Source organism: Somniosus microcephalus, chromosome 14, assembly GCF_052327205.1.
Source record: "Somniosus microcephalus isolate GS21.2 chromosome 14, FLI_Smic_1.0, whole genome shotgun sequence".
Classification (NCBI taxonomy): domain Eukaryota; kingdom Metazoa; phylum Chordata; class Chondrichthyes; order Squaliformes; family Somniosidae; genus Somniosus; species Somniosus microcephalus.
In genome coordinates this window covers 23,124,087-23,151,746 of record NC_141000.1, presented here as the reverse complement: position 1 = coordinate 23,151,746, position 27,660 = coordinate 23,124,087, and the positions used below count along the sequence as shown (strand labels likewise).

Genomic DNA, 27,660 nt, shown 5'->3' with positions numbered 1-27,660 from the left:
AAAGTGTATTGGCTTATGTGCTGTTTTCCCCACAATTTATTTAAAAGACTTGCATTTATATAGCGCCTTTCATGACCTCAGGATGTCCCAAAGCGCTTTTGCAGCCAATAAAGTACTTTTGAAGTGTAGTCACTGTTTTAATGTAGGAAACGTGGCAGCCAAGTTGCGCAGAGCAAGGTCCCACAAACAAGAATGTAATAATGGCCAGATAATCTGTTAGGTGTTGGTTGGGGAATAAATATTGGCCAGGACACAATTATTATTAGAACCAACACACTAAACCATCCTAGTGACCGCACTAATATTCCACTCTCCTGGGATAATGTAATAGCCTTGCTCAAGTCTGGGGCCTTATTTCAGAAATGGAAAAGCTTTGGTTAGTCTTGGACTGAGAATTTTCCTGTTGAATGGAGCTGCATATGTTGAACATGAAGATCACTCCAATTTCAAATTGTCCTCTATATACTTATACAGCTGTAAATGGAAGGGGTTGAAATTGTGATGCCTTATGAGTCAGGTCCTCCAATTCCTTCAATAGTTTCTGAGACATTACTGTGGTATAGGTAACTCATGGTGAATGGTGTATAACAAATGGAGGGTGGATTATTTGTCTTCAAATGCAATACTTGTCCTCAATTCTGGGTTCCTTTCTATTATATTTAAATGTGGCTTAAACATGGCGCTTCAATGTACTTTTAAATCAATTGTCAAACGGTTGTTTGCATTGGATGTTAGCAATTTTTGGTTTCCGGATTAACATGAAAGTTCACGTCCTTATGGCTAAATAGTGGAATCAAATCTCTCTGCTAAATAAAGCTCTTCACATTTAGTCTGTTCTTTCTGTGAAGATTGCCTCCCAGCAGAAGCAGATTGGTAAGGTTCAATAGGACTAGCTTTTGTTAAATACTGACTAAATTAAAAAAAAAATTTAAAAAAAATGCTTATTTGCAGGTAGTATTTTAAAAAAAACTTGCTTGACAGCCTGTAATTATTTTTTTTAAATTTTGCAGCAGGATGGGCAACAAATGGTGGATGAGCCCATGTCAGAAGACGAAGCTGTTCTTCAACCTGTAAGTCAGTGTTTTAAAATGTCATGACTTAGTATATCTTAGATTACAATTCTCAAATGAATTTTAATAATCATCAACATAAATTTATAGAAAGAAGTGCCAGTTGTTCACTAGCTTCAGTGCTGCGATGAATGTGTAAACCTGAAGTTCTTGTAAAGTTTCGTCAGGCTTTGTCAGTTGATGAACTTGCTGAGCCACACATGGTGGGTTGGCCCCAGGTGTGAACCCTGGTCGAGTTGAGTTAGCTGATCTCAGCATAGTTTTAAGGAGGGGAGAAATATCAACCAACGTTCCTGTTCCTGATTGTTACCCAACAACCGATGATGCGATTTAAAAACAGAAAATGCTGGAAATCCTCAGCAAGTCGGGCAGCATCTGTGGAGAGAGAAACAGAGTTAACGTTTCAGGTCGATCTTTCATCAGAACTGGAAAATAAAATGCCTGATAGGGTGGAAGGCGGGACAGACCGTTTTGTTCTTTCCTCCCATCCCCCTTTTCCCTGCCTCTGTACTTGCTTAAAACCTGTTACACCTGCATCATTTTCCAGTTCTGATGATGGTCATTGACCTGAAGCGTTAACTCTGTTTCTCTCTCCACAGATGCTGCCTGACCTGCTGAGTATTTCCAGCATTTTCTGTTTATTTCAGATTTTCAGCATCCGCTGTATTTTGCTTTTGTACCGATGATTGGAGTGTGCGTGTGAATCATCTGGTGAGGACAGGACTGGCTTTGACTGTAAGGCGCCCCAATGATTGGATAGCTTGTTGTACTTACTATAAAGCTCACATAAAGGGGCATAATCAATCCTAATTCTCTGACCTGCACTTTTGTCTACTGAGGCTGCTCTAGTGAGCTCATCCTCGCCTATATTTGCCTTGTAGACTGGTTATTTGGGTAGGTCAGATACCAGAAGGTGCTTAGCAGCTGATGCCTTCAGGAGAAGGTAAAATTGATGACTTTTTTAAGTGTTACTTTGAATAAAATACTGTTCATCCATAGATTTTCATGAGTTCACTATAGGGACATACAAATTCTGGACTTGGGTGAACTCCAGTGCTTTGTCAACATAGTTTTCCCATTCATCATATCCTATTGCAGAGCTTTGCATTCTCTTTTGGTCAAGGATCATGACCCCAAGCAGTGACTTACACTCAGGCTGCTTTTTGTTGCCAGATTGTTGATGAATTGTAATGGCGGCTGTTGTTCAACGTGTGGATCACTGTCTGGCATTGTAAGCAGGGGCTTTTTGACAATGGGAGCTATTTAAATATCTTGCAGTCACTGAGTAAGAGGGTTGAATCTTCTGATGCCTAGAGGTGCTTTCAGCCAGTCCTCTGTCCAAAATCATTTGGAAGGAATCCAATTGTGCTGTTTGTTGCCTAACCTATACTGAACTTTTTCAATGCTGTTTGACTAGAAGGTCCCATTTGGTAATCGAAGGCAACCTGGTTCATTTTCTTAATTCAAGATACCAACACGCATCACTAACAGCCTGGGGACGAGTAGGTTGCAGCATGGGGCTTATGTTGCTTAGATCAAATCAGTTTCTTATCGCAACATCACCTTTTATACCTTCTATCACTAACCTATCATGTTTCAGTTCCATAGTTTGTTCTAACTGCAAATTACCTTTGTTCCTCTGGCTTTACATTACCGTATTGCTTAAATATATACATAAAAAAGATGTCTTTGTCGTTCTGTCTAGATCTCAAGGTCAGTCTGCTACTCTGTACAATTGTAATAGACATGAGCATAGACATTAAGTTATTGGCCCAGAAATTCGGGTCGGGGGCTTCCCGCGGGTGCAAGCCCCCGACCTGCACTTGCCTTGCGCACCGGCCGTTAAGCTGTGGGCCCCCGTGGAATTGCGATCTGGGGCCTGGTCCAGCTGCCGGCGCACAGTGCTTGTGTATCCCAGGGGCACAGTTAGTTCGATGCGTCCCCTGGGATCACGTGGGCTATGGGCAGCCAATCAGAGCAGGGAATGCCCCATTCACAAGTCTGACAGGAAGTGCTGTCAAGACTTATAAATACTACGGCCCCAAAACAGCACTAAATCTTCAAATACATTTTTTTTTAAATCACATTTTTTAAATAAACTATAAATTACATGAAATAACTATTTTAAACAATAATTTAATTTTTTGAAAAAATAATTTTATTTTCTAACGGGGCTAAAAATAAACTTACCTTGCTTTAAAGTATTTAAAAATAATAAACCTGTGGAAAAAATGTTTTAATTTTAATTAATTCACTACTTACCTTGTAAAAAGCAGGCCTTACGCCTGCTTTTTACATTTCTAAATTCTGGAGACTTACCTTCCCGGGAAAACCTGTATATAAAAAAAAAAAACACCGAAGTTCAATGCGCACGCGCAGCCTCTCCTGCGCACGCATTCGACCTCTTAACCCCTGCTTTCAGGGGAACGGAAGGGCCGGTTTCCCGCGCATGCGCAGTGCATGCAGGAAACCGGCACTTCCATTGGGCCTACGGGTGAGTACCCCATGCGTACTCACCCGTGGAGACCCGAATTTCTGGGCCAATATTGTACACGTCAAATATTGTGGTTTTAGAAACATAGAAGATAGGAGCAGGAGTAGGCCATTCGGCCCTTCGAGCCTGCTCCGCCATTCAATGAGATCATGGCTGATCATCCAAATTCAGTACCCTGTCCCTGCCTTCTCCCCATATCCCTTGATCCCTTTAGCCTCAAGAATCATATCCAACTCTTTCTTGAATATATTTAATGTACTGGCCTCCACCGCCCTCTGTGGCAGAGAATTCCACAAGTTCACCACTCTCTGGGTGAAGAAATTCCTCTTCATTTCTGTCCTAAATGGCTTACCCCTTATCCTTTGACTATGACCCCTGGTTCTGGACTCCCTGGCCATCAGAAACATCCTTTCTGCATCTAGTCTGTCCAGACCTGACAGAATTTTATAGGTTTCGATGAGATCCCCTCTCAATCTTCTAAACTCCAGTGAGTATAAGCCCAATCGACACAATCTCTCCTCGTACGTCATTCCTGCCATCCCAGGTATCAGCCTGGTGAATCTTCGCTGCACTCCCTCCATGGCAAGAACGTCCTTCCTCAGGTATGGTGACCAAAACTGCACACAATACTCAAGGTGTGGTCTCACCAAGGCCCTGTACAACTGCAGCAAGACATCCTTGTTCTTGTACTCAAACCCTCTTGCTACGAAGGCCAACATACCATTTGGCTTCTTAACCGCCTGCTGCACCTGCATGCTTACCTTCAGCGACTGGTGCACAATAACACCCAGGTCTCTTTGCACTTCCCCTTCTCCCAATCTATTGCCATTCAAATAATAATCTGCCTTCCTGTTTTTGCCACCAAAGTGGATAACCTCACATTTATCCACATTATAGTGCATTTGCCATGTTTCTGCCCAATCACCCAACCTGTCCAAATCGTACTGGAGTTTCACGACATCCTCCTCACAGCTTACCCTCCCACCCAGCTTTGTGTCGTCTGCACAAATCTAACATGAGGTTACAAAAAGGTAATCATCAAAACAATAGTCTTAAATATTCTTCTTTGCTACATATGTTCGTTATATGGTCATAGTCCGTGTGTTAACTGTAGGGCCCTCGTTACAAGTTCTTAGCTCAGTAAAGACTAAACTGAAGTGCCTAAACCAGTTACTTATCTTATTTGGGGAAATAATGCATAGAAACCTGATGACAGAATATTTAAGACTGCTTTCTTCCTCTCCCTAATCCATAAAATGTGGTTGCAGCTATTAAGCCTAAACCTATACCTCACTACAACCACTTTAAAGTTATAAAGGTTGTAATCTTAGCTTCTGCACATTTTACTTCAGCCTCCTAGCCTTCTCTAGCCATACAATCCTCAAAGAACTCTGCGTTCCTCCACCTCTGGCCTCTTTTGCATCCCCCCACTCCCTTCGCGCAACATTGACAGTCGTGCCTTCAGCCGTCTATGCCCCAAGCTCTTGAATTTCTTCCCTGAACCAATCCGCGCCTCTCCTCCTTTAAGTCTCTCCTTAAAACTTACCTCTTTGACCAGGCTTTTTAGTCACCTGTCATAATCTCGCCTCCTTTGGCTCAGTGTAAATGTTTCCCTGATTATACTCCTGTGAAGCACCTTAGGACATTATTCTACGTTAAAGGCGCTTTATAAGTGCAAATTGTTAAACTAGTCAGTAAGTATTTTGGCCTATTATTCAGTATGAAAGCATGCCAGTCTTATTGATACAACTAGTTAAACCTGTGTATATTAAAGATAGCAAGCTGGTAAGCGTCCAGTTGGATAAAAATTAAGGTTTTTATGATGTCATAGGACACCAGTGGCAGCTTTGTCTTCAAATTCACTGTGGTTTGTAAGAGCCTGTATTGCTTTCTACTTTGATGCTTGGTTGTTTGAAAACTGAGCAGAATGCAGTTGGAGGCTGATACGATTGTGCTTTTGAATGCAGTTGAAATTCTGGCTACATTAAATAGTTGCATATTGAAATATTATGGAAATAAAGAATTTTTGCTGTTGCCTGTCCAAACTAAGACGTCAATGTTAAGAGTCTTTGGAACCGGTCCAGTTAAACAGGCGTAACAGTGAGGAGAATAGCACTACACCAACATCAGTACGATGTTATGAAGTTAGCTGCAGTCTCTTTGAATTGACGGATTAGCTTATCTGCGTTTCAATGGCATTTCCTCCATCAAGGTTCCACTCCCCTCACCCCCGAAGCGTTTCCTACATTACAACAGGGACTACACTTCAAAAAGTACTCAGCTGTAAAGCAGTTTGGGGGCGTCCGGTGGTCGTGAAAGGTGCTATATAAATGCAAGTTTTTCTTTTTCTGGAAGTGTCTGGCACTCGGTGCTACCTGTACTGGTCAGCACCATCTACTGTCCTTTCAGGTAGCAGGTTTATCACAGAAATCACAGAATCCCCACAATGCAGATAGAGGCCATTTCAGCCCATCGAACCTGCACCAACACATATCCCACCCTATCCCCGTAACCCCACGTATTTAATCCCCCTAACACTAAGGGTCAATTTATCATAGCCAATCAACCTAACCCGCACATCTTTGGACTGTGGGAGGAAACCGGAGCACCCGGAGGAAACCCACGCAAACACGGGGAGAATGTGCAAACTCCACACACAGTCACCCGAGGCCGGATTTGAATCCGGGTCCCTGGCGCTGTGAGGCAACAGTGCTAACCACTATGCCACCTGACCTGACTCCAGTTAGGTCAGTATACATCATAGTATGGTACTGATTTGAAATCCAAGTGAAGACTGGAACTAGCTGAGACACAACCAAGGTTTCTTATCTTCAAGGACAAGTTGAGAGAGTCTTACTGTAGCTAATGCTGCACAATATAAATGTGTATGTAAACGCAGAAGCAGAATTCTTGGATACTGGACCCTCTGAACAGAATCCCCATAACTCAATTTGGACAATTCCTTTCAGGAGATATGGCAGGAGATGCACACGCAGCTTGACAGTTTTTGCTGTGTTTACTGCCAGCATCTATTTGGACGAGTCCAGAGGTTGTCCAATCCACAAATGACTGAAAAGACAGGTTAGATGCTGGGAGAATTTTTCCCATGGCTGGAGAGTCTAGAACTAGGGGTCACAGTCTTGGAATTAAGGGTCGGCTATTTAGGACTGAGATGAGGTGAAATTTCTTCACTCAAAGGGTTGTAAATCTTTGGAATTCTGTACTCCAGCGAGCTGTGGATGCTCAGTCGTTGAGTATATTCATGACTGCGATCGATAGATTTTTGTATATTAAGGAAATCGAGGGATATGAGGATAGAAACATAGAAACATAGTGCGGGAAGGTGGAGTTGAGGATCAGCTATGATCTTAGTGAATGGCGAAGCAGGCTCGAGGGGCCGCATGGCCTACTCCTATTTCTTTTGTTCTTGTGTAGATGTTGGAACACCTTAATCTCCATGAACACTCTGGATATCTAAACCATGTTACCTGCCTCCAACGTTGCTCTTGTGGGAATTTAACTGAACTATATTTTGTGCATAATTCTCTGGGCTATTTTGTAGAGGATTTAAAATGAGACCGATTACAAATGTATGTGTCGCTTTTTACTCCACAAGACTGTGATGCACCCATGTGCTAAAATCAAGCAAATAACATGATCTAACTAGGGTCCAAAGGAACCTACACTGGGAGTTCTTGAGACTTGAGTCAAAGAAGGCATGGACATCACATTCCTCATTCACAGCCCAGAATAGTTGGATTTAGAGAATTCCTAAATATGTGGAAAATGTCTCCAATGCATGTCCAGCACAATGAAATTTCAATATGGTATGTATGTATGTATGATGCAGGATCCTGAATTGATCCCTGCTCTTCCAGCTGTTGCTAATAGAGATGTTTTTGAGATGCTGAAGATGTCTTTCTTAGTCCTTTCCAAAATTGGTGGACCATATCCTTTCCTCATATCTCATGTATTTAATTTATATTTACTAAACATGCAGGAGTAAAATGAAAGATTGATGTAATTTTAAGTGGGTAAAGAGAGGTTTTCAATATCAACAAAAGGACAGGTTATGTATTGTGTAACCGGTTGGCAATAGGTTGCTGTGTTCAATAGGATTGAATCATATTGTTCCCTAAAATTTGGGGCTCATCAAAACTGGTTGTCACAATGGTTCCCATCATGGGGATATCCAGTGAGTCTTGTATTAAAACAAACAGTACATAACATGCAATTACTGAATTCCATTTTGTCAGTAGGATGATGGATCAGACCTTGCAAGAGCAACTTCTCGTGGCATTGATTGTGTGAGATAGTGCCATTTATCTCAACGAATCAATGCTGCACATTCTGAAAAATGATCTTGTAATTTATTGCAGAATAATCAGTCACGTTATGCATTTGGCTGCTGCCTTAAGGCCAGCCAAACTAGCAACGTGTAACCCCAGTGTTGTGAGGCAGTTTCGAGCTGTGCGGCAGAAGTACGTGCAGCATACCGCTGCCATCTCGCGAACAATACTTTTAACTTCAGTAGACAGGCCCTCTTGTACTATGCCGCCATGTTTGCACAGAACCAAACCTCAAGAGCAGGTAACCATGTTTGGGGTGTGGCAGGAAAAGACTGTTCACCAAGGGATGACATCTTAAGAGGAAGGTCCATCTCTATCTCGCAAGACTCAAGCAGCCCTTCATAGCACTGAAATTTTGAGTATTATAACAATACTTGGGATTTATTTCCACATTAGGTTGTATATTTATCAGATTCTGCTGTTCTGCATTGAATCATCATATTAAAAATGAATTTGACCAACTCTTAATAACTTGAAATCCCCTTCTATCAATTAGGACAGATCTGTATAATCAAGATTCAGTTCCTGTCATCAGCACTTGGTGCATAAACCAAAAAAAACTGAACCTGCCCATTTTTAAATGCTCTTTGAAGGGTGCTAACCACTAGTTTGTTGGTAGATCTGGGAAATCCCCATCTTCATGGGGTGGCCATATATCAAGTTTTCACCTTCATAATTATGCCAAAACAAACCTTAATATATGATGGCAATAGAGCTACACAGATGTTAGTATCTTTAATACTAAAAATAATGCATTTTCCATGACATTTCTCAAGTTATCTTTTAAACAGTTGCTATATTGGGCTCCTCATAAATTGCATCTGTGGCCTCCATGTGTCATGCTGCTAATAAATAAAGGCCAACACCTTTTCTCAATCAATTTTGTGATAAATTGATTTTCAGGCTTGCCCAGATATACACCGTCAATTAGAAAGCAGACCGACACTGAACCAATTAAGTCAAAATTAAGCAAAATATAGTTTTGCATTTAATTCACAATGCTAGGGAGTGGAAAATTGCCTCACGTGTTAATGAAGTACAAAAATACTGGTATCGATCATCTTGGGGGAAAAAGTACTACATACTAAACGTGTAAAAACAATGAATTAAGCATGAACAGTCACCAAATTTTTACCAATATAAAAAAGGAAAAAGATAGATTTTTTTTTTGAAAATTCTTTCAAATGCCAACTCTTCTCTAACTGAAGTATATACTGTAATACCAAAATTAAAGTTTCTTACAAAAGTTACATATTTTGCAACATAATGGCCTGTATTTTCTGATCCCTATGGGTGTGTACGAGCTGTGTACTCCCCCATAGGGACCTCGCAAATGCCGGTTTCAGGCATGCAAAGCTGAAAACCAGCACTTCCAATCTTGACAGATCGCACGTCTGCCCTGGAGAAGGGCCTCTGTGGGTGGAGAGTTCTGCTTTCTGCAGAACCTCCGCCTGCTGAAATTCCTTAAAAATCTTACGCCTGGTAAAAGCAGGCGTAAGGCCTGCTTTTACCAGCATAAGTTTTAAAAATTAAAAAAATTCACATTTATAATGCAGTTCAAGGTTTTCACGCGCGAAAACCCAGAACTTGCGATCTGTCAAGAATCTTCGACTGATCCAACGCATCCCTGGAAAAGGGCATCCACGGGTGGAGAGTTAGGCTATTTGCATGAATGGGGATCCCCTCCTTTCATTTGTTGAACTGGCCCACATGATCCCATGGGCGCTTGCGAACCGCATGCACACCTGGGATACATGGGCTCTACCTGCAGGTGCCCAGAGAGGCCCAGGACCGCGAATCTCCATACCGCCCAGACCACCAGGTACACGGGCATTTTATTTGCAGATCAGAGGCATTTCCCCGCGGGAAGCCTCCGACCACAAATTCAGGGCCACAAGTTTATAGGCAAGTTTCAATGGCCCGTAATTTCCGATGGGAGGCTTCCAGCGTGTGGATTACCTGAAGGCTCCCAAGGTCCGGCCATTTCCGCTCCTGGGCCTCTCCTGGTGCATGTGCGCAGAGGCACAGGTATCCCAGGGGCGCAAGCGCTTCACAAGCGTCCCTGGGATCACGTGTGCCAGGCGAGCCAATGGGTGAAGGAAATCCTCCTTCATGCATTTGACAGGTAGACCTCTGTTGAATGTCACTATCATGGCCTGTTCATATAAGAAGCTTCTGCTATAGTTTGGCCCTCTATCCTCTGTTGAATGTGTTCTGGGCCATTTTTCCATTTCTAGTAGGGGCTACCCATTTGAGACTGCGGTTTATTGGATTGGTGGCTTTTTTTAGGTATGCTGGAAGATTTTTTTTTGCAAGCATGATTGAACTAAGAAGCCCATTGCCAGTTGTACTTTGTAGGTTCATGGTACTGTTTTGTTTTCTGATGCTCTTATTTCCCAAATAGGTTTGGTTTAACATCCCCCGCACAGGATGGTATATCAGCACTGGTGTGGGAGTTATTGGAGCCAAGCTAAATTCTGTTGAGATGTGCATGCTTTGATCAATGATCCTTGATAACAAAAGTTCTTGGTAATGTGCTTTTCTGTTCCACTCGTCTCTAAGTGCTCTAAATGGTGTACCAAGGACCACTGTGGTGGTCATAACACTACCCTGCTATCTGCTAACTTCGTGCAGATGCAGAACCTTTTCAAGCTCATGTAAAACTACAAGGTACTTTTACCCGCTGTACCACTGAGAAGTGGAAAGACATTTTAAACCAAGGAACAATGTTGTATTTAAACTTGCAGTTCTTTTTTTTTATTCATTGATGGGATGTGGGCGTCGCTGGCTAGGCCTGCATTTAGTGCCCATCCCTAATTGCCCTTGAGAAGATGGTGGTGAACCGCTGCAGTCCATATGGTGTAGGTACACCCACAATGCTGTTAGGAAGGGAGTTCCAGCATTTTGGCCAAGTGACAGTGAAGGAACGGCAATACAGGTCCAAGTCAGGATGGTGTGTGGCTTGGAGGGGAACTTGTAGGTGGTGATGTTCCCATGCGTCTGCTGCCCTTGTCCTTCTAAGTGGTAGAGGTTGCGGGTTTGGAAGGTGCTGTTGAAGGAGCTTTGGCGAGTTGCTGCAGTGCATCTTGTAGATGGTACACACTGCAGCCACAGTGCGCCGGTGGTGGAGGGAGTGAATGTTGAAGGTGGTGGATGGAGTGCCAATCAAGCGGGCGGCTTTATCCTGAATGGTGTCGAGTTTCTTGTGTTGTTGGAGCTGCACTCATCCAGGCAAGTGGAGAGTATTCCATCACACTCCTGACTGCCTTGTAGATGGTGGAAAGGCTTTGGGGAGTCAGGAGGTGAGACACTCGCTGCAGAATTCCCAGCCTCTGGCCTGCTCTTGTAGCCACAGTATTTATATGGCTGGTCCAGTTCAGTTTCTGATCAATGGTAACCCCCAGGATGTTGATAGTGGGGGATTCAGCGATGGTAATGCCATTGAATGTCAAGGTGAGATGGTTAGAGTCTCGCTTGTTGGAGATGGTCATTGCCTGGTACTTGTGTGGTGCGAATGTTACTTGCCACTTGTCAGCCCAAGTCTGAACGTTGTCCAGGTCTTGCTGCATATGGACACGGACTGCGTCAGTATCTGACGAGTCTCGAATGGTGCTGAGCAGTGTGCAATCATCAGCGAACATCCCCACTTCTGACCTTATGATGGAGGGAAGGTCATTGATGAAACAGCTGAAGATGGTTGGGCCTAGGACACTGCCCTGAGGAACTCCTGCAGTGATGTCATGTGATTGGGATGAATGACCTCCAACAACCACAGCCAACTTCCTTTGTGCTAGGTATGATTCCAACCAATGGAGAGTTTTCCCCTTGATTCCCATTGACTTCAGTTTTGCTAGGGCTCCTTGATGCCACACTCGATCCAATGCTGCCTTGATGTCAAGGGCAGTCACTCTCACCTCACCTCTTGAGTTCAGCTCTTTTGTCCATGTTTGGACCAAGGCTGTAATGAGGTCAGGAGCTGAGTGGCCCTGGCGGAACCCAAACTGGGCGTCAGTTAGCAGGTTATTGCTGAGTAAGTGCCGCTTGATAGCACTGTCGACGACACCTTCCATCACTTTGCTGATGATTGAGAGTAGACTGATGGGATGGTAATTGGCCGGGTCGGATTTGTCCTGCTTTTTGTAGACAGGACATACTTGGGCAATTTTCCACATTGCCTGTTAGATGCCAGAGTTGTAGCTGTACTGGAACAGCTTGGCTAGGGGCGCAGCTAGTTCTGGAGCACAAGTCTTCAGTACTATTGTCGGAATGTTGTCAGGGCCCATAGCCTTTGCAGTATCCACTGTCTTCAGCCGTTTCTTGACATCACGTGGAGTGAATTGAATGGGCTGAAGACTGGCATCTGTGATGCTGGGGACCTCGGGAGGAGGCAGAGATGGATCATCCACTCGGCACTTCTGGCTGAAGATAGTTGCAAGTGCTTCAGCCTTGTCTTTTGCACTCACGTGCTGGGCTCCACCATCATTGAGGATGGGGATATTTTTGGAGCCGCCTCCTCCTGTTAACTGTTTAATTGTCCACCACCACTCACGACTGGATGTGGCAGGACTGCAGAGCTTTGATTTGATCCGATGATTGTGGGATCGCTTAGCTCTGTCTATCGCATGTTGCTTCTGTTGTTTGGCATGCAGGTAGTCCTGTGTTGTAGCCTCACCAGGCTGACACCTCATTTTTCGGTATGCCTGGTGCTGTTCCCGGCATGCTCTCCTGCACTCCTCGTCAAACCAGGGTTGATCTCCCGGCTTGATGGTAATGGTAGAGTGAGGGATATGCCGGGCCATGAGGTTACAGATTGTGGTTGAATACAATTCTGCTGCTGCTGATGGCCCACAGCGCCTCATGGATGCCCAGTTTTGAGTTGCCAGATCTGTTCGAAATCTGTCCCATTTAGCACTGTGGTAGTGCCACACAACACGGTGGAGGGTATCTTCAACATGAAGACGGGAATTCGTCTCCACAAGGACTGTGCGGTGGTCACTTCCGCCAATGCTGTCATGGACAGATGCATCTGCAGCAGGTAGATTGGTGAGGACGAGATCAAGTAGGTTTTTCCCTCTTGTTGGTTCCCTCACCACCTGTCGCAGACCCAGTCTGGCAGCTATGTCCTTTAGGGCTCGGTCAGTTGTGGTGCTACCGAGCCACTCTTAGTGATGGACATTGAAGTCCCCCACCCGGGGGACATTTTGTGCCCTTGCTACTCTCAGTGCTTCTTCCAATTGGTGTTCAACATGAAGGAGTACTGATTCATCAGCTGAGGGAGGGCAGTAGGTGGTAATTAGCAGGAGGTTTCCTTGCCCATGTTTGACTTGATGCCATGAGACTTCATGGGGTCCTGAGTCAATGTTGAGGACTCCCAGGGCTACTCCCTCCCGACTGTATACCACGGTGCCACCACCTCTGGTGGGTCTGTCCTGTCAGTGGGACAGGACATACCCAGGGATGGTGATGGTGGTGTCTGGGACATTGGTTGTAAGGTATGATTTGGTAATAATGACTGTCAGGCTGTTGCTTGACTAGTCTGTGGGACAGCTCTCCCAATTTTGGCACAAGCCCCCAGATGTTGGTAAGGAGGACTTTGCAGGGTCGACAGGGCTGGGTTTGCCGTTGTCGTTTCCGGTGCCGAGGTCGATGCCGGGTGGTCTGTACGGTTTTATTATTGTTTTTCGTAGTGGTTGTTTACAACTGAGTGGCTTGCTAGGCCATTTCAGAGGGCATTAAGAGTCGACCACATTTTTGTGGGTCTGGAGTCACATGTAGGCCAGACCAGGTAAGGACGGCAGATTTCCTTCCTTAAAGGACATTAGTGAATCAGATGGGTTTCACACTAGTTTTGTGTATTCAGTTGTATCAAGGCGCCCTAGTAAAACTGAAGTCAATGGGAAGTGGGGTGGGGGGGGGAGGAAAACGCTACAATGGCTGGAGTCATACCTAGTACAAAGGAAGGTGGTTGTGGTGGTTGAAGGTCAGTCATCACAGCCCCAGGACATCGCTGCAGGAGTTCCTCAGGGCAGTGTCCTAGGCCCAACCATCTTCAGCTGCTTCATCAATGACCTTCCCTCCAACATAAGGTCAGAAATGGGGATGTTCGCTGATGACTGCAGTATTCAGCGCCATTCACAACTCCTCAGATAATGAAGCAGTCCATGCCCGCAAGCAACAAGACCTGGACGACGTTCAGGCTTGGCCTGATAAGTGGCGGGTAACATTCGCATCACAGATGTGCCAGGCAATGACTATCTCCAACAAGAGAGAGTCTAACTACCTCCCTTGATATTCAATGGCATTACCATCACCGAATCCCCCACCATCAACATCCTGGGAGTCACCATTGACCAGAAACTTAACTGGACCAGCCACATGTGGCAACTAGAGCAGGTCAGAGGCTGGGTATTCTGTGGCGAGTGTCTCGCCTCCTGACTCCCCAAAGCCTTTCCACCATCTACAAGGCACAAGTAAGGAGTGTGATGGAATACTTTCCACTTGCCTGGATGAGTGCAGCTCCAACAACACTATCCAGGACAAAGCAGCCCGCTTGATTGGCACCCTATCCACCACCTTAAACATTCACTCCCTCCACCACCGGTGTGTACCATCTACATGATGCACTGCAGCAACTCTCCAAACCCGCGACCTCTTCCACCTAGAAGGACAAGGGCAGCAGGCGCATGGGAACGCCACCCTCCAAGTCGCACACCATCCTGACTTAGTATATTGCTGATCCTTCATCATTGCTGGGTCAAATTCCTGGAACTCCCTACGTAACAGCACTGTGGGAGTACCTTCACACGGACTGCAGCGGCTCAAGAAGGCGGCTCACCACCACCTTCTCGAGGGCAATTAGGGATGGGCAATAAATGCTGGCCTTGCCAGCGACGCTCACATCCCATAAACGAATAAAAAATAAAGAATTCTTCAAAATCATTTTGAAATACCGTCAAGACAGTTTGAAATTGATGGCTTTGTAAATGCTGGCAGCTTTCTTAAACTTGTCTAATGATGTAAAAGCAGTGGCCTTGGTCTGAACCACTTTTATGCTTGTCATAGGCTTGTCATTTTGAGCTGTACTTGCACAAGCATTTGTAGTGGAGCCATGAACTTTGAAAATGTGATGATCTCCGCATATCTCGTGATTTCAGGGAATCGAGCATTCTGTAGTTAGATTCCTTCTACAAGGTTGAACATTTTTGTTTTTAACTTGTATTTTAATGCACGAGATGTTATGTTTAGATAGAACATTACTTGCTTAGATAGAACATTACTTGCTCAGCTTGCAACGGAAATTGTTCAAATTAAATATTCCTTTGAAGATGGTGTGCCATGTTCTTTAGAAAACATTTGCAGGCATAGGAACATAAGAATCAGGAGTAGGCTGTACGGCCCCTCGAGCCTGCTCCGCCATTCAATAAGATCACGGCTGATCTTTGACTTCAACCCCACTTTTCTGCCCGATCCCCATATCCCTTGATTCCCCTAGAGTCCAAAAAGCTATCTACCTTAGCCTTTAATATACTCAGTGACTCAGCTTCCACAGCTCTTTGGGGTAGAGAATTGCAAAGACTCACAACCCTCTGAGTGAAGAAATTCTTCCTCATCTCAGTCTCAAATGGCCTGAGACTATACCCCCTAGTTCTAGACTCTCCAACCAAGGAAAACAACCTCTTTGCATCTACCCTGTCAGTCCCCCTCAGAATCTTATGTTCCAATGAGATCACTTCTCATTCTTCTAAACTCCAGAGAGTATCGGCTCAATCTCTCAAAACAACCCTGTCATCCCAGGGATCAATCTAGTGAACCTTTGCACCATCTCCAAGGCATGTATGTCCTTGGATAAGGAGACCAAAACTGTTCACAGTACTCCAGATGTGGGCTCACCAAAGCCCGGCAAAATTGTAAGACATCCTTACTCTTGTACTCCAACCCTCTTGCAATAAAGGCCAACATGCCATTTGCCTTCCTCATTCCTTGCTGTAGCTGCATGCTAACGTTGTGTTTCCTGTACGAGGACACCTAATCTCTCTGAACACCAACGTTTAATAGTTTCTCACCATTTAAAAAATATTCTCTTTTTCTGCTCTTCCTACCAAAGTGAATAACTTCACATTTCCTCACATTATACTCCATCTGCCTTCTTATTGCCCACTGACTTAACCTGTCTATATCCCTTTGCAGGCTCTTTGTGTCCTTCTTAAAACCTACTTTCCCACCTAGCTTTGTATCGTCAGCTAACTTGGATACATTGCACTTGGTCCCTTCGTCTAAGCCATTTATATAGATTGTAAATAGCTGAGGCCTAAGCACTGATCCGTGTGGCACCCCACCAGTTACAGCCTGCCAACCAGAAAATGACCCGTTTATCTCTACTGTTGTCTGTCTCTATCCATGCTCGTATATTATCCCCAACCCCATGAGCCCTTATCTTATGTAGCAACCTTTTATGTGGCACCTTATCACATGCCTTTTGGAAATCCAAATATACTATATCCACTGGTTCCCCTTTATCTATCCTGCTAGTTACATCCTCAAAAAACTCTAATAAATTTGTTCAGCGGGATTTCCCTTTCATAAAACCATGTTGACTCTGCCTAATCATATGATTTTTTAAGTGCCCTGTTACCACTTCCTTAATAATGCATTTTCCCAGCGACTAATGTCAGGCTAACTGGCCTGTAGTTCCCTGTTTTCTCTCTTCCCTCCTTTCTTGAATAGTGGGGTTATATTTGCTACCTTCCAACCTGCTGGGACTGTTCTAGAATCTAGGGAATTTTGGAAGATCGCAACCAATGCATCCACTATGCAGCCATGTAGCGGTTAGTGTAGATCGCCACTAAATAAGAGAGTTTGACTTCGACGAACTATTAACAAGTTGTTTATTTACAGGAACAGACTAATTACAGCAGGTAAGATGGCTGACTGTAGGAGCACTGTGGCGTAGGTCTTGTCCCAGCGGGGACTCCACGAGGAATGATTTCGCGGTCCTGTGGGGAGCGTGATGACGTCATCACGCTCTGCTGTGTTCCCACGCCGTGGGCGTCACGTGATCGCGTCGTCACGTTTGCCCGCGCTTGGGGCGTCACGTGACCGCGTCGTTGCGTCAGCGCGTCTCCCGGTACGGAGGCTGGCCGTTGAGGCCGGGCTGTGCCGGTGCTTGCCGCGGGGGGCGGGAGATCGCGTCGCTCCCGTCGGCTGGCCGATGCGGCCGAAGTCGCGGTACGCCGGGCTGTGCCGGCGGCCGTCTTGGAAGACCGAGTCGGGCCGGCGCGAGTGCGTCACGTGATGCGTGACGTCAGTGCGTTAGGTCGCCTCTTAAAGGGGCAACGGCCCAACAGGTAAGTTAAAGGGGTAACAGCCCTAACTGGTAAGTAATACAATTAAGTAAATTAAATACATACAGTTAGGTAAGTTATACATGCATAAATAAGTTAAACTAAAGAAAGGTAAGTTATACATGCATAAGTTAAGTTAGAGAATTATGTATCTCAATGTAAAGGACAACCCGTGGGACCGCTACAGCCACCTCTTTTAGAACCCTAGGATGTAGGCCATCGGGTTCAGGGGATTTGTCAGCTTTCAGTCCCATTAGTTTCTCGAGTACTTTTTCTCTACTGATATTAATTACTTTAAGTTCCTCACTCTTATTGGGCCCTTTGGTTCCCCACCATTTTTGGTATGCTTTTTGTGTCTTCTACTGTGAAGACAGATACAAAATATTTGTTTAAAGTCTCAGTTCCTTATTCCCCATTATAATTTCACCTGTCAACCTCTAGGGGACCAACGCTGACTTTTGTTCCTCTCTTCCTTTTTACATACTTGTAGAAGCTCTTACAATCTGTTTTTGTATTTCTTGCTAGTTTACTCTCATTCGATTTTCTCCCTTATCAATTTTTTGGTCATCCTTTGCTGGTTTCCAAAGCTTTCCCAATCCCCAGGCTTACTACAGGAAACACTTTTTTTTAAAATCCGGCACCGGCGTGGTGCCGGTTTATCAAAAAGTCCGGATTACAGAGAGTTCTAGGTGAAAGGTACGAGAGCTCCGTACATAGCCACAAATCCAAGCTTCCCTGTTGCTTCGCAACAGCTGCAAGAAACTCGACCACAAACCAAGTGTCCCTGTTGCTTAGCAACAAGTGCAGGATCCTCCGATTACACAGCCAAGAATCAAGAAACAGCCACGAGTATGAAGAAAAACTTAACTGAACCTACTCCTGAATTTTGCCGGTTAACCGAGATTTTCGGTTGTTTGGGTGCCGGTAAATCGAGAGTTTCCTGTACTATTCTTCGCAACATTATAAGCCTCTTTTAGTCTAATACTATCCTTAACATCTTTAGTTTGCCACAGATGGATCACTTCTCGTGGAGTTTTTATTTCTCAATGGAATGTATATTCGTTGAGAATTTTGGAATATTTCTCAATGTTTGTCACTGCTTATCAAACGTCATACTTTTTAATCTAATTTCCCAATCTACCTTGGCTGACTCACCCCTCATACCTATGTAATTGGCTTTATTTAAGCTTAAGACGCTCCTTTTCGACTGAGTATTTCACTCAATGTGAAATTCTATCATATTATAATCAATCTTCCCCAGAGGTTCCTTTACTATGAGATCACTAATTAACCCTGTCTCATTACACAATACAAGATCCAAAATAGCCTGTTTCCTGGTTGGTTCCATAACGTATTGTTCTAGGAAACCGTCTCGAATGCAGTTCAGACTTAAGTTTTTGCAGAAGAGGTGAATAAATCTTCCCTTTTGGAGTTGCGTTGAATTAATTTGGAACAAAATGTGTAATACCTAAAGTTCATAAAATGGAGTGGATATTGTACAGTTAATTGCTACAAATAAACCCTGTCTACAAACGCAAGTAGTATTTGCCGTACTCATGAACACAAGACGTTTGTCCACATTCACAAATGAACCGCACATCCATTTGGAGCTCGATAGATGTTTGTAGCTGAGATTATAGTCTGTACCAGGAATTATTGCAGATCAGAGATCTATGCTAGTTGTTTTAAACGAGCATCTGAAGATCTCTGGCATGCTATAAAAAAAATTTTACTTGTTACATTTTTTAGTTTGGACACTTTTTATTGGGCTTTTTGATATGATAGCTGTAGAAGAGAATGCAAGTCCTTTCATCGTTATTTTCTGTGGTTGCTACTTTGAGTGCAGAAATTAAAACATATAATCCTTTATTTCTTCAACCTGTACATATAAATGGGGTTTGCAGTCACTCCACAGGGGAAAATTACCATGCCCCTTTCAGAAACATTCAATCCTGGATTACATGTTGTAATGCAATCTATTCAAGCTTACCTTGATTAGAACATCCCTTTGGTCTGTTGGTTGATGTTGGTGTATGATGTCAAACTACCATTGAGTACCATAGATTGTTACTGGCAATGCATGCCCATGGCAGTTAATTTATATAAGGTATAAAAACAGAAAATGCTGGAGATACTCAGCAGGTCAAGCAGCATCTGTGAAGAGAGAAACAGAGTTAACGTTTCAGGTCGATGACCTTTCGTCAGAACTGGAAAAAAGCAGGAAATGGAACAGATTTTTAAGCAAGTGTTGGGGCTGGGAAATGGGGGAGGGGATGAAAGAACAAAAGGGAAGCTCTGATGGGATCGAAGGCAGGAGAGATTGAGACATTAAGCGATATTCAAGGTGAAAGGAGATGGTAATGGGACAGGTTAAGAAACAAAGGCATTCTTCTACCCCCTAAGAAAAGGGAAAAATGATTTGTGAGTAGATCCCATTTGCAGGTTTGTCCCCTTGAATATACACTGGACAACCATGATCTGTTGGCAGGGCCTGTTGGTGCCACGTACCTTCAATCAGCATTGATTGCAGGTCTGTCCAACCTTTGGGTTTGGCAAGTGTTGATATCCGATGAGCGACTAGGATATCCTAGGACTCGACCAATTGCATTACTTCCACCAATGTAGGGATGCCGTTATTCCCAACTATAAGTGAAGGTTGAACTTTAGTTGATTTACAGTAAGAAATCAATAATTTTTGTTGGAGTAATTAAATTATGGCCTACATCATTATGAAATGTTACTGTTCTAGCAATGACGAAAAGGTGGTGCATAACTGTTTGGACCCTTCCCTACAAGTGCAATTTAGCTGGGAAGTATCACTGGGACTCTTATTCTAAGATGCTTTTAATTAGTTATCTGATCTTTTTGCTGTAAAAAGAAAAAGCTTCTGGTATCTTCAGTTTGTTTGCAACCATTATTGGACTTTGTTTTATTAAGGTATTGTGCCATGTTCTCAATTCTAGAAATCATAATTTTGCATTTGGGGGTCTTTTGAGTGAAATATGTCCAGTATCGTCCACTTTCTTCTCATTGAAGAACAAATCGAACTGGAAACTCATAATGCAAGTTCTGCTAGTAGAATTTTGCATACTGTATGTCCAAATAGCTTCCCTTCGTGGTTCAAAACCGCTAGGCAGAAAGTGGGGCTGGCAGAAGGGGTGGGTGGCTTCCCTTATGAGATCCAAGACCAAACTGAGGTGCATTTATGGCAAAAAGAAACAACCGTTGGAGGGAGCGAGCCTAAACTGATCTGTTGCTAAGCCCTGGAAAGAAGCCAGTCTCTCAGCAGGTATGTTTTATTATGTCTACCATAAAGCTCATGATGAAACTCAGGCTTGCTATGACAGCTGTTGGAATGCTTTACCTGGAGGCTGTGTGCAACACCACACCTCGATTCCTTGCCTACTGTGATTGGATTTCAGAGAAGCAAGCAGCTGCAACTGAAACTCTTTACTGCCAAATTATGGAATCGCCATTTAGTGGAATATGGTGTGTGTCCATGCTGTGCCATGGTAGCAATTCATACACTGCCCAGCCACTGTGGTCGAGTTCCTGATATCTGATGTGAGCTCTGAGGGTGCAAACCCACACTTGGCAGTGGTCTAATGACTGCGTTTTCCTTAGGGAGGGAGCAGTGGAGGGGGAAAGAGGCAGTAAGCTGATATATTTAATTAATGGAAGCCTGGTACTGGGTCAATCCTATGTGGTGGGCTAGGTAATATAATTCCTGTGCCAGGGCACTAGTCATTGTTGACCAGCCAGCAGCCCAGCTCATTAATGGGACCTCAGGGGTAACTCTGTCACTGCAGGCTAGCATTATCCTTACTGCAAGCCAGGCCCTAATGGGTAGGGTAAGCCTAGTTGGATAAGCATCGAGAAGCGTACCATTTGCTTTTTTCTACTAAGCTGTAAGAATTTAACTGGTTAAACATTATCCCTGTACACACACAAGGCAGTCTCTAACCTGTGAATAAGCTTTTTGGACTTTAATAAGTTGAGTGTGTCTCTCTATGGAGTGTGTGTGCACTCTATGGGCAAAGTGAAACCTTACTTGTATGGATTTGTCGGTAGATTAGTTTGGAGACTGTTGAGCATAGTTTACACACACATCAGTTGGGCTACCCAAAATAAAATTTCCCACTTGACTGATGCCATGCAAGCCCTAAAGCTTACAAAAGTGGGTGACATGCACATGACTACTTTTATCTTTCTCTCGAATTAAGTTCAAAAAAAACTTTACAGAAGACTAAGGACGTCAAGGACCAAATCTTCCAGGCGACAATCTCCTAGTTTTGTAACTGAGGAGCTGATTCAAGACTAGGAGAACTGATTTCCACCCTGCTCATTTTGTAGTTGCCAAAAGCACCAGATGTGTTTGAACTAATTGAGGCCTCTGCCAGTAGCACTGCAACAGATGCACAGGAGCCAATGTGCAGTGACTTTCTCCGTCTTGTATTGGGAATGCCGCAAGTTTCCACTTCCTCTGGCTGAGATTAGCAACTCCAGTCACTAGTGTTCAAGGAGCCAAATTTAGATTTTTTAGTCTGAGAATTGTCCTGTTCTTGAACTTCATCCTGAACTCTTACTCAACTTGGCTTTGTTCTGCAAAGATAATACTTTTCCATTCTTTTTACCTATTTCATGTCGCTGAAGTTGAATATATTATTTGGATGCCAGGGGTCCTGTCCTTTGTAGTTTTGGTTCAATGATAGCAGCTGTCATCTCATGCTCATGAGTTCATGAAATCAGTAATGACTCCTTACTGGTGACTGTTATCCTAATCATGGAAATAGACCTAGGACTCTGCTCTGAATCTGAGGTGGTGGCCTGGAAAGGCAATGCCTCCTCATCCTGAGCTCTATGTGACCAATCTCTGGCATAGTGTGATCGCTGCCAACTGAAGAAACATGATCAATATTGGAGGATCGTCATTCTTTTAAGAGGCATCCTCTGCAATATGCTCCTAATCAGCTGTCCCAGCAGGCTTTGAAGGCAGTGCATATAGTAGTGTTACACACTTATTTGGTGCTTAAATTTGTTAAAAGTGAATGGTCTAGCACTTGTGCACATCTTTGCTGCTTTAAAATGAAATGACGATGAACAACTTTTTTTTTATATATTAAAAGGAAGCTGCCCTTTTATGAAAACTTTTCAAATGGTCATACAGCAAGGACTATAGAGCAACTTACATTTATATAGTACCTTTAATGTAGTAAAACATCCCAAGGTGTTCCACAGGAGCATTATCAAACAAAATTTGACATTGAGCCACATTGGGAGATATTGGGACAGATGACCAAAAGCTTGGTCAAAGATGTAGGTTTTAAGGAGCATCTTAAAGGAGGATAGAGTTGGAGAGGTTTAGGGAGGGAATTCCAGAGCTTGGGGCCTAGGCAGCTGAAGCCACGGCCGCCAAAGTTGGGCCGATGAAAATTGAGGATGCGCAAGAGGCGGGCATTGGAGGAGCGCAGAGATCCTTGAAGGTTGTAGGGCTGGAGGAGGTTACAAAGATAGAGAAGGGCGAAGCCATGGAGGGATTTGAAATCATGAATGAGAACTTTAAAATCGAGGCCTTGCTGGACTGGGAAACAATGTAGGTCAACAAACACTGGCCTTTCATGTCCTCAAGACATCTCAAAGATGCTTCATGGCTAGTGAATTACATTTGACGTGCAGTCAGTATTGTAGGCAACTGCATCACCAATATTTACACAATTTCGTTCACTGGCTGTTTTCTGGAACATTAACCAACACCACTAACATTATCTGATAAAGAAGGAACGGTAGCCAGGACACTGGGAGAGCTTCCTGCTCTTTGAATAATTCCATGGGACCTTTTTCGTCCACCTGAACTAGCAGACGGGACCTCTGTAATGCTTCATTCGAAAGGCAGCATCCCTGCCAATGCAGCAATGTCAGTGCTGCACAGAAGCATCAGCATCGATTGTGCTCAAGTCCTGAATTGGTGCTTGAACCCACAACCATCTGATTCGAAAATGAGGATGCTACTGGTGAGCCAAGCTACTACTTGAATTTATTACTGTAATAATGTAGAAAAATGTCCAAAGTGCCTCACAGAGAAGAGAAGCGAGTGCCCACCCTTTGCAGAAGGTTTAGGATAGCTGAGCGAAAGCTTAGTTGAAGAAATGTTTTGAGATGATTTCTAAAGCTGCGGAAGGTGAAAAATGAAGGATTTGGAGAAGGGGTTCCAAAGATTAGGGCTCGGGAGGCTCTGCTGCAAATGCTGGAATGGGGTGGGCATGGGAGCATAGACAGCTGCTTAATTAGTTGGGGAAATTCAATTATAAGTTACTACAAAGGAAATTTCAGTGTTGAATATTGATAAAATTTGTACTGCTTCTGAAATGCATCAGAACATGTCCAACATTGAATGTAACTCATTGGGCTGAATGCACTTAATCTTAACCACAATGTTTAAAAAAAAAATTTCTATCCTGGAAATCACTAACGTGAGTTGCAAAAGGATTTAAAAACAAATATTTTCTATACATATCCTGTAAAAGCTTAACCTTGTGCAATAACAAATTCATTAACATTGTACCTGGCTAAAGGTTTTTGCTTTCCATCAAACAATCCATGTGCTTATATTTTTAATGTGCTCTTATTTATCTATCCTGGAATTTGCAGACTGTTACCTCCTTTTTTTACTCTGGCGGAGGGCAAGATGAGATAAATGATGTACAGCCAAAGAAGAAAATTATTATGCATATCAACACAACTATGTTTGGAGGGTAGTAACAGCTTATTCTCCCTACTGTTAATTTGTTGCTGGATGGCACATCATCATTTGTTATAAAATAACAACAGAAAATGCTGGAAACACTCAGCAGGCCAGGCAGCATCCGTGGAGAGCGAAACAGTGTTAACGTTTCAGGTCTGGGACCCGTTAACTCTGTTTCTCTCTCCACGGATGCTGCCTGGCCTGCTGAGTATTTCCAGCATTTTCTGTTGTTTCAGATTTCCAGCATCCGCAGTATTTTGCTATTACATCATTTGTTATATCTATAGCACATAGAACTTGAGCAGGATATTTGTTAAATATTTCAGTGATATTCTACCTGGGTTCAGCATCACTGCCCACTTGCATAAGCAGACCTTGTGTTCCCTATAAGCAGGGGCAACTCTTTATCTGCTCACTAGGCAAACCGTAGCAAGGCCCAGGGATCAAGCCGAGAATCCTTGCCTCTATGCTAGCTTAATGGAATGTGCTACGTCAGACGAAACTTAGTCTATACAACAACAATTTACTTAATATAGAAATAAACAGTACTCATTGCAAAACCATGTATTTATATTCATTTACAAACTGTGCTGTTCATGATAAAGCAATGGCAATACTTTTCCTGGAATGTATTTCAACAGAACGAAATCCCTGAAAAACAATTGCTCATTTTATACATTGCCCAACACCACCATCGAGTCATGCTGGTGCAGACCCTGTGTTGGCTTTACATTGACCAGCTAGGCTCAGGGAACTGCTGATTTACCCATGTGTTGCAAGGACATTCTTCCTCCTCTCTCTCTCTCCTCTGCACTCTGTTTTATCCTTATCAGCTGTTTTATCCTTGTGGTTAGCACTGTTGCCTCACAGCGCCAGGGACCCGGGTTCGAATCCGGCCTCGGGCGACTGTGTGGAGTTTGCACATTCTCCCCGTGTTTGCGTGGGTTTCCTCCGGGTGCTCCGGTTTCCTCCCACAGTCCAAAGATGTGCGGGTTAGGTTGATTGGCTATGATAAATTGACCCTTAGTGTTAGGGGGATTAAATACGTGGGGTTACGGGGATAGGGTGGGATATGTGTTGGTGTAGGGGATACTGGGATCGGGTGGGATATGTGTCGGTGCAGGCTCGATGGGCCGAAATGGCCTCTCTCTGCACTGTGGGGATTCTGTGATAAATGAACATCAGGCACAATGCACAAATTTACATAAGAACATACAGTAAATAGGAACAGGAGTAGGCCATTTGGACCCTCGAGCCTGCTCCGCCATTCAATAAGATCATGGCTGATATTCTACCTCAACTCCACTATCCCCATATCCCTTGATTCCCTTAATATCCAAAAATCTATTGATCTCTGTCTTGAATATACTCAACGACTGAGCCTCCACAGCCCTCTGGGGTAGAGAATTCCAAAGAATCACCACCCTCAGAAGAAATTTCTCCTCATCTCAGTCTTAAATGGCCGACCCCTTATTCTGAGACTGTGACCCCTGGTTCTAGACTCTCCAGCCAGGGGGAAACATCCTCCCTGCATCTACCCTGTCAAGTCCGGTAAGAATTTTGTATGTTTCAATGAGATCACCTCTCATTCTTCTAAACTCTAGAGAATATAGGCCGAGTCTACTCAATCTCTCCTCATAGGACAATCCCCCCATCCCAAGAATCAGTCTGGTGAACCTTTGTTGCACTCCCTCTATGGCAAGTATATCCTTCCTTGGGTAAGGAGACTAAAACTGTACACAATACTCTGGATGTGGTCTCACCAGGGCCCTATATATTTGCAGTAAGACGTCTTTACTCTTATACTCAAATCCTCTTGTAATAAAGGCCAACATACCATGTGCTTTTCTAATTGCTTGCTGTACCTGCATGTTAACTTTCAGTGATTCGTGTACAAGGACACCCAGGTCCCTCTGAACACCAACATTTCCCAATCTCTCTCCATTTAAAAAATACTCTGCTTTTCTATTTTTTCCTACCAAAGTGGATAACTTCACATTTCTCCACATTATATTCCATTTGCCATGTTCTTGCCCACTCATTTAGCTGGTCTATATCTCCTCGAAGCCTCTCTGCATACTCCTCACAACTTATGTTCCCACCCAGCTTTGTATCATCAGCAAACTTGGATATATTACATTTGGTCCCCTCATCCAAATCATTGATATAGATTGTGAATAGCTGAGGCCCAAGCACTGATCCTTGCGGTACCCCACTAGTTACAGCCTGCCAACCTGAAAATGACCCATTTATTCCTACTCTGTTTTCTGTCTGTTAACCAATCCTCAATCCATGCTAGTGTATTACCCCCAATCCTATGAGCCCTAATTTTGTTTAATAACCTTGTGTGACACCTTATCAAATGCCTTCTGAAAATCCAAATACACCACATCCACTGGTTTCCCCCCTTATCTATTCTGCTAGCTCCAACCTAAAAAATCAACAGATTCATCAAACACAATTTCCCTTTCATAAATCTGTGTTGCCTCTGCTCAATCCTATTATTATTTTCAAAGTGCCCTGTTACCACATCCTTAATAATGGATTCTAGCATTTTCCCATCTAATATCAGGCTAACTGGTCTGTAGTTCCCTGTTTTCGCTCTTCCTCCTTTCTTAAATAGTGGGGTTACATTTTCTACCTTCCAATCTGCGGGAACCGTTCTAGAATCTATGGAATTTTGGAAAATGATAACCAATGCATCCACTATCTCTTTAGCCACCTCCTTTCAAAACTCTAGGATGTAGGCCATCCAGGGATTTATCTGCTTTCAGTCCCATTAATTTCTCCAGTACTTTTTTTTATTAATACTAATTTCTTTCAGTTCCTCATTCTCGCTAGACCCTTGGCTCTCCACTATTTCTGGGATGTTTTTTGTGTCTTCCGTGAAGACAGACACGAAGTACTTGTTTAATTTCTCTGCCATTTCCTTATTCCCCATTATAATTTCTCCTGTCTCAGCCTATAAGGGACCCACATTTACTTTTGCTAATCTTTTCATGTTTGCAGAAGCTTTTACAGTCTGTTTTTATGTTGCTCGCTAGTTTGCTCTCATTCTATTTTCCCTTTATCAATTTCTTGGTCCTCCTTTGCTGAATTCTAAAATCCTCCCAATCCTCAGGCTTGCTACTCTTTTTGGCAACATTATAAGCCTCTTCCTTTGATTTAATACTATCTTTATCTTGTTAGCCATGGTTGGACCACTTTTCCTGTGAGGTTTTTGTGCCTTAAAGAAATGTGTATTTGTTGTAAATTATGTTTTTTTTAATGCTAGCCATTGCTTCTCTACAGTCATACCCCTTTAATGTAGTTTCCTAATCTACCTTAGCCAACTTGCCCCTCATACCTACGTAGTTTGCTTTGTTCAGATTTAAGACCCTAGTTTTGGATTTAACTAAATCACTTTCAAACTCAATATAAAATTCTCTCATATTATGGTCACTCTTCCCTAAAGGCCCCTTTACTACAAGGTTATTAATTAACCCTTTCTCAGTTCTATTTACCTAGATTCCTGGTGTTCATCTACAGCTGGAAGAAGAAACCTTTTTTAAAAAAAGACATTTTAGTAGCTGGCAACTTATGAAGTGTTTCATATCAATTGTTTTGTATCTGATAAAGGTGTTTTGTTTTTTTAATATTTTTGTCATCTAATTCTCAAACATCT

At 43.4% G+C, this 27,660-nt stretch overlaps 1 protein-coding gene across 4 annotated transcripts in view; it reads left to right on the top strand.

Annotated features, from left to right (window-relative positions):
* LOC147107378 (ribosomal protein S6 kinase alpha-3) overlaps window positions 1–27,660 on the top strand; it is a 101,242-nt gene that overhangs the window by 18,155 nt on the left and 55,427 nt on the right. For 3 of the 4 annotated variants that reach the window (XM_086006355.1, XM_086006358.1, XM_086006357.1), the window contains exon 3: window positions 1,011–1,070. In XM_086006355.1, coding sequence (XP_085862481.1) covers window positions 1,011–1,070 — 60 coding nt within the window. The remainder of the gene's footprint in view (window positions 1–1,010; window positions 1,071–27,660) is intronic. The other variant, XM_086006356.1, reaches the window with a different exon arrangement.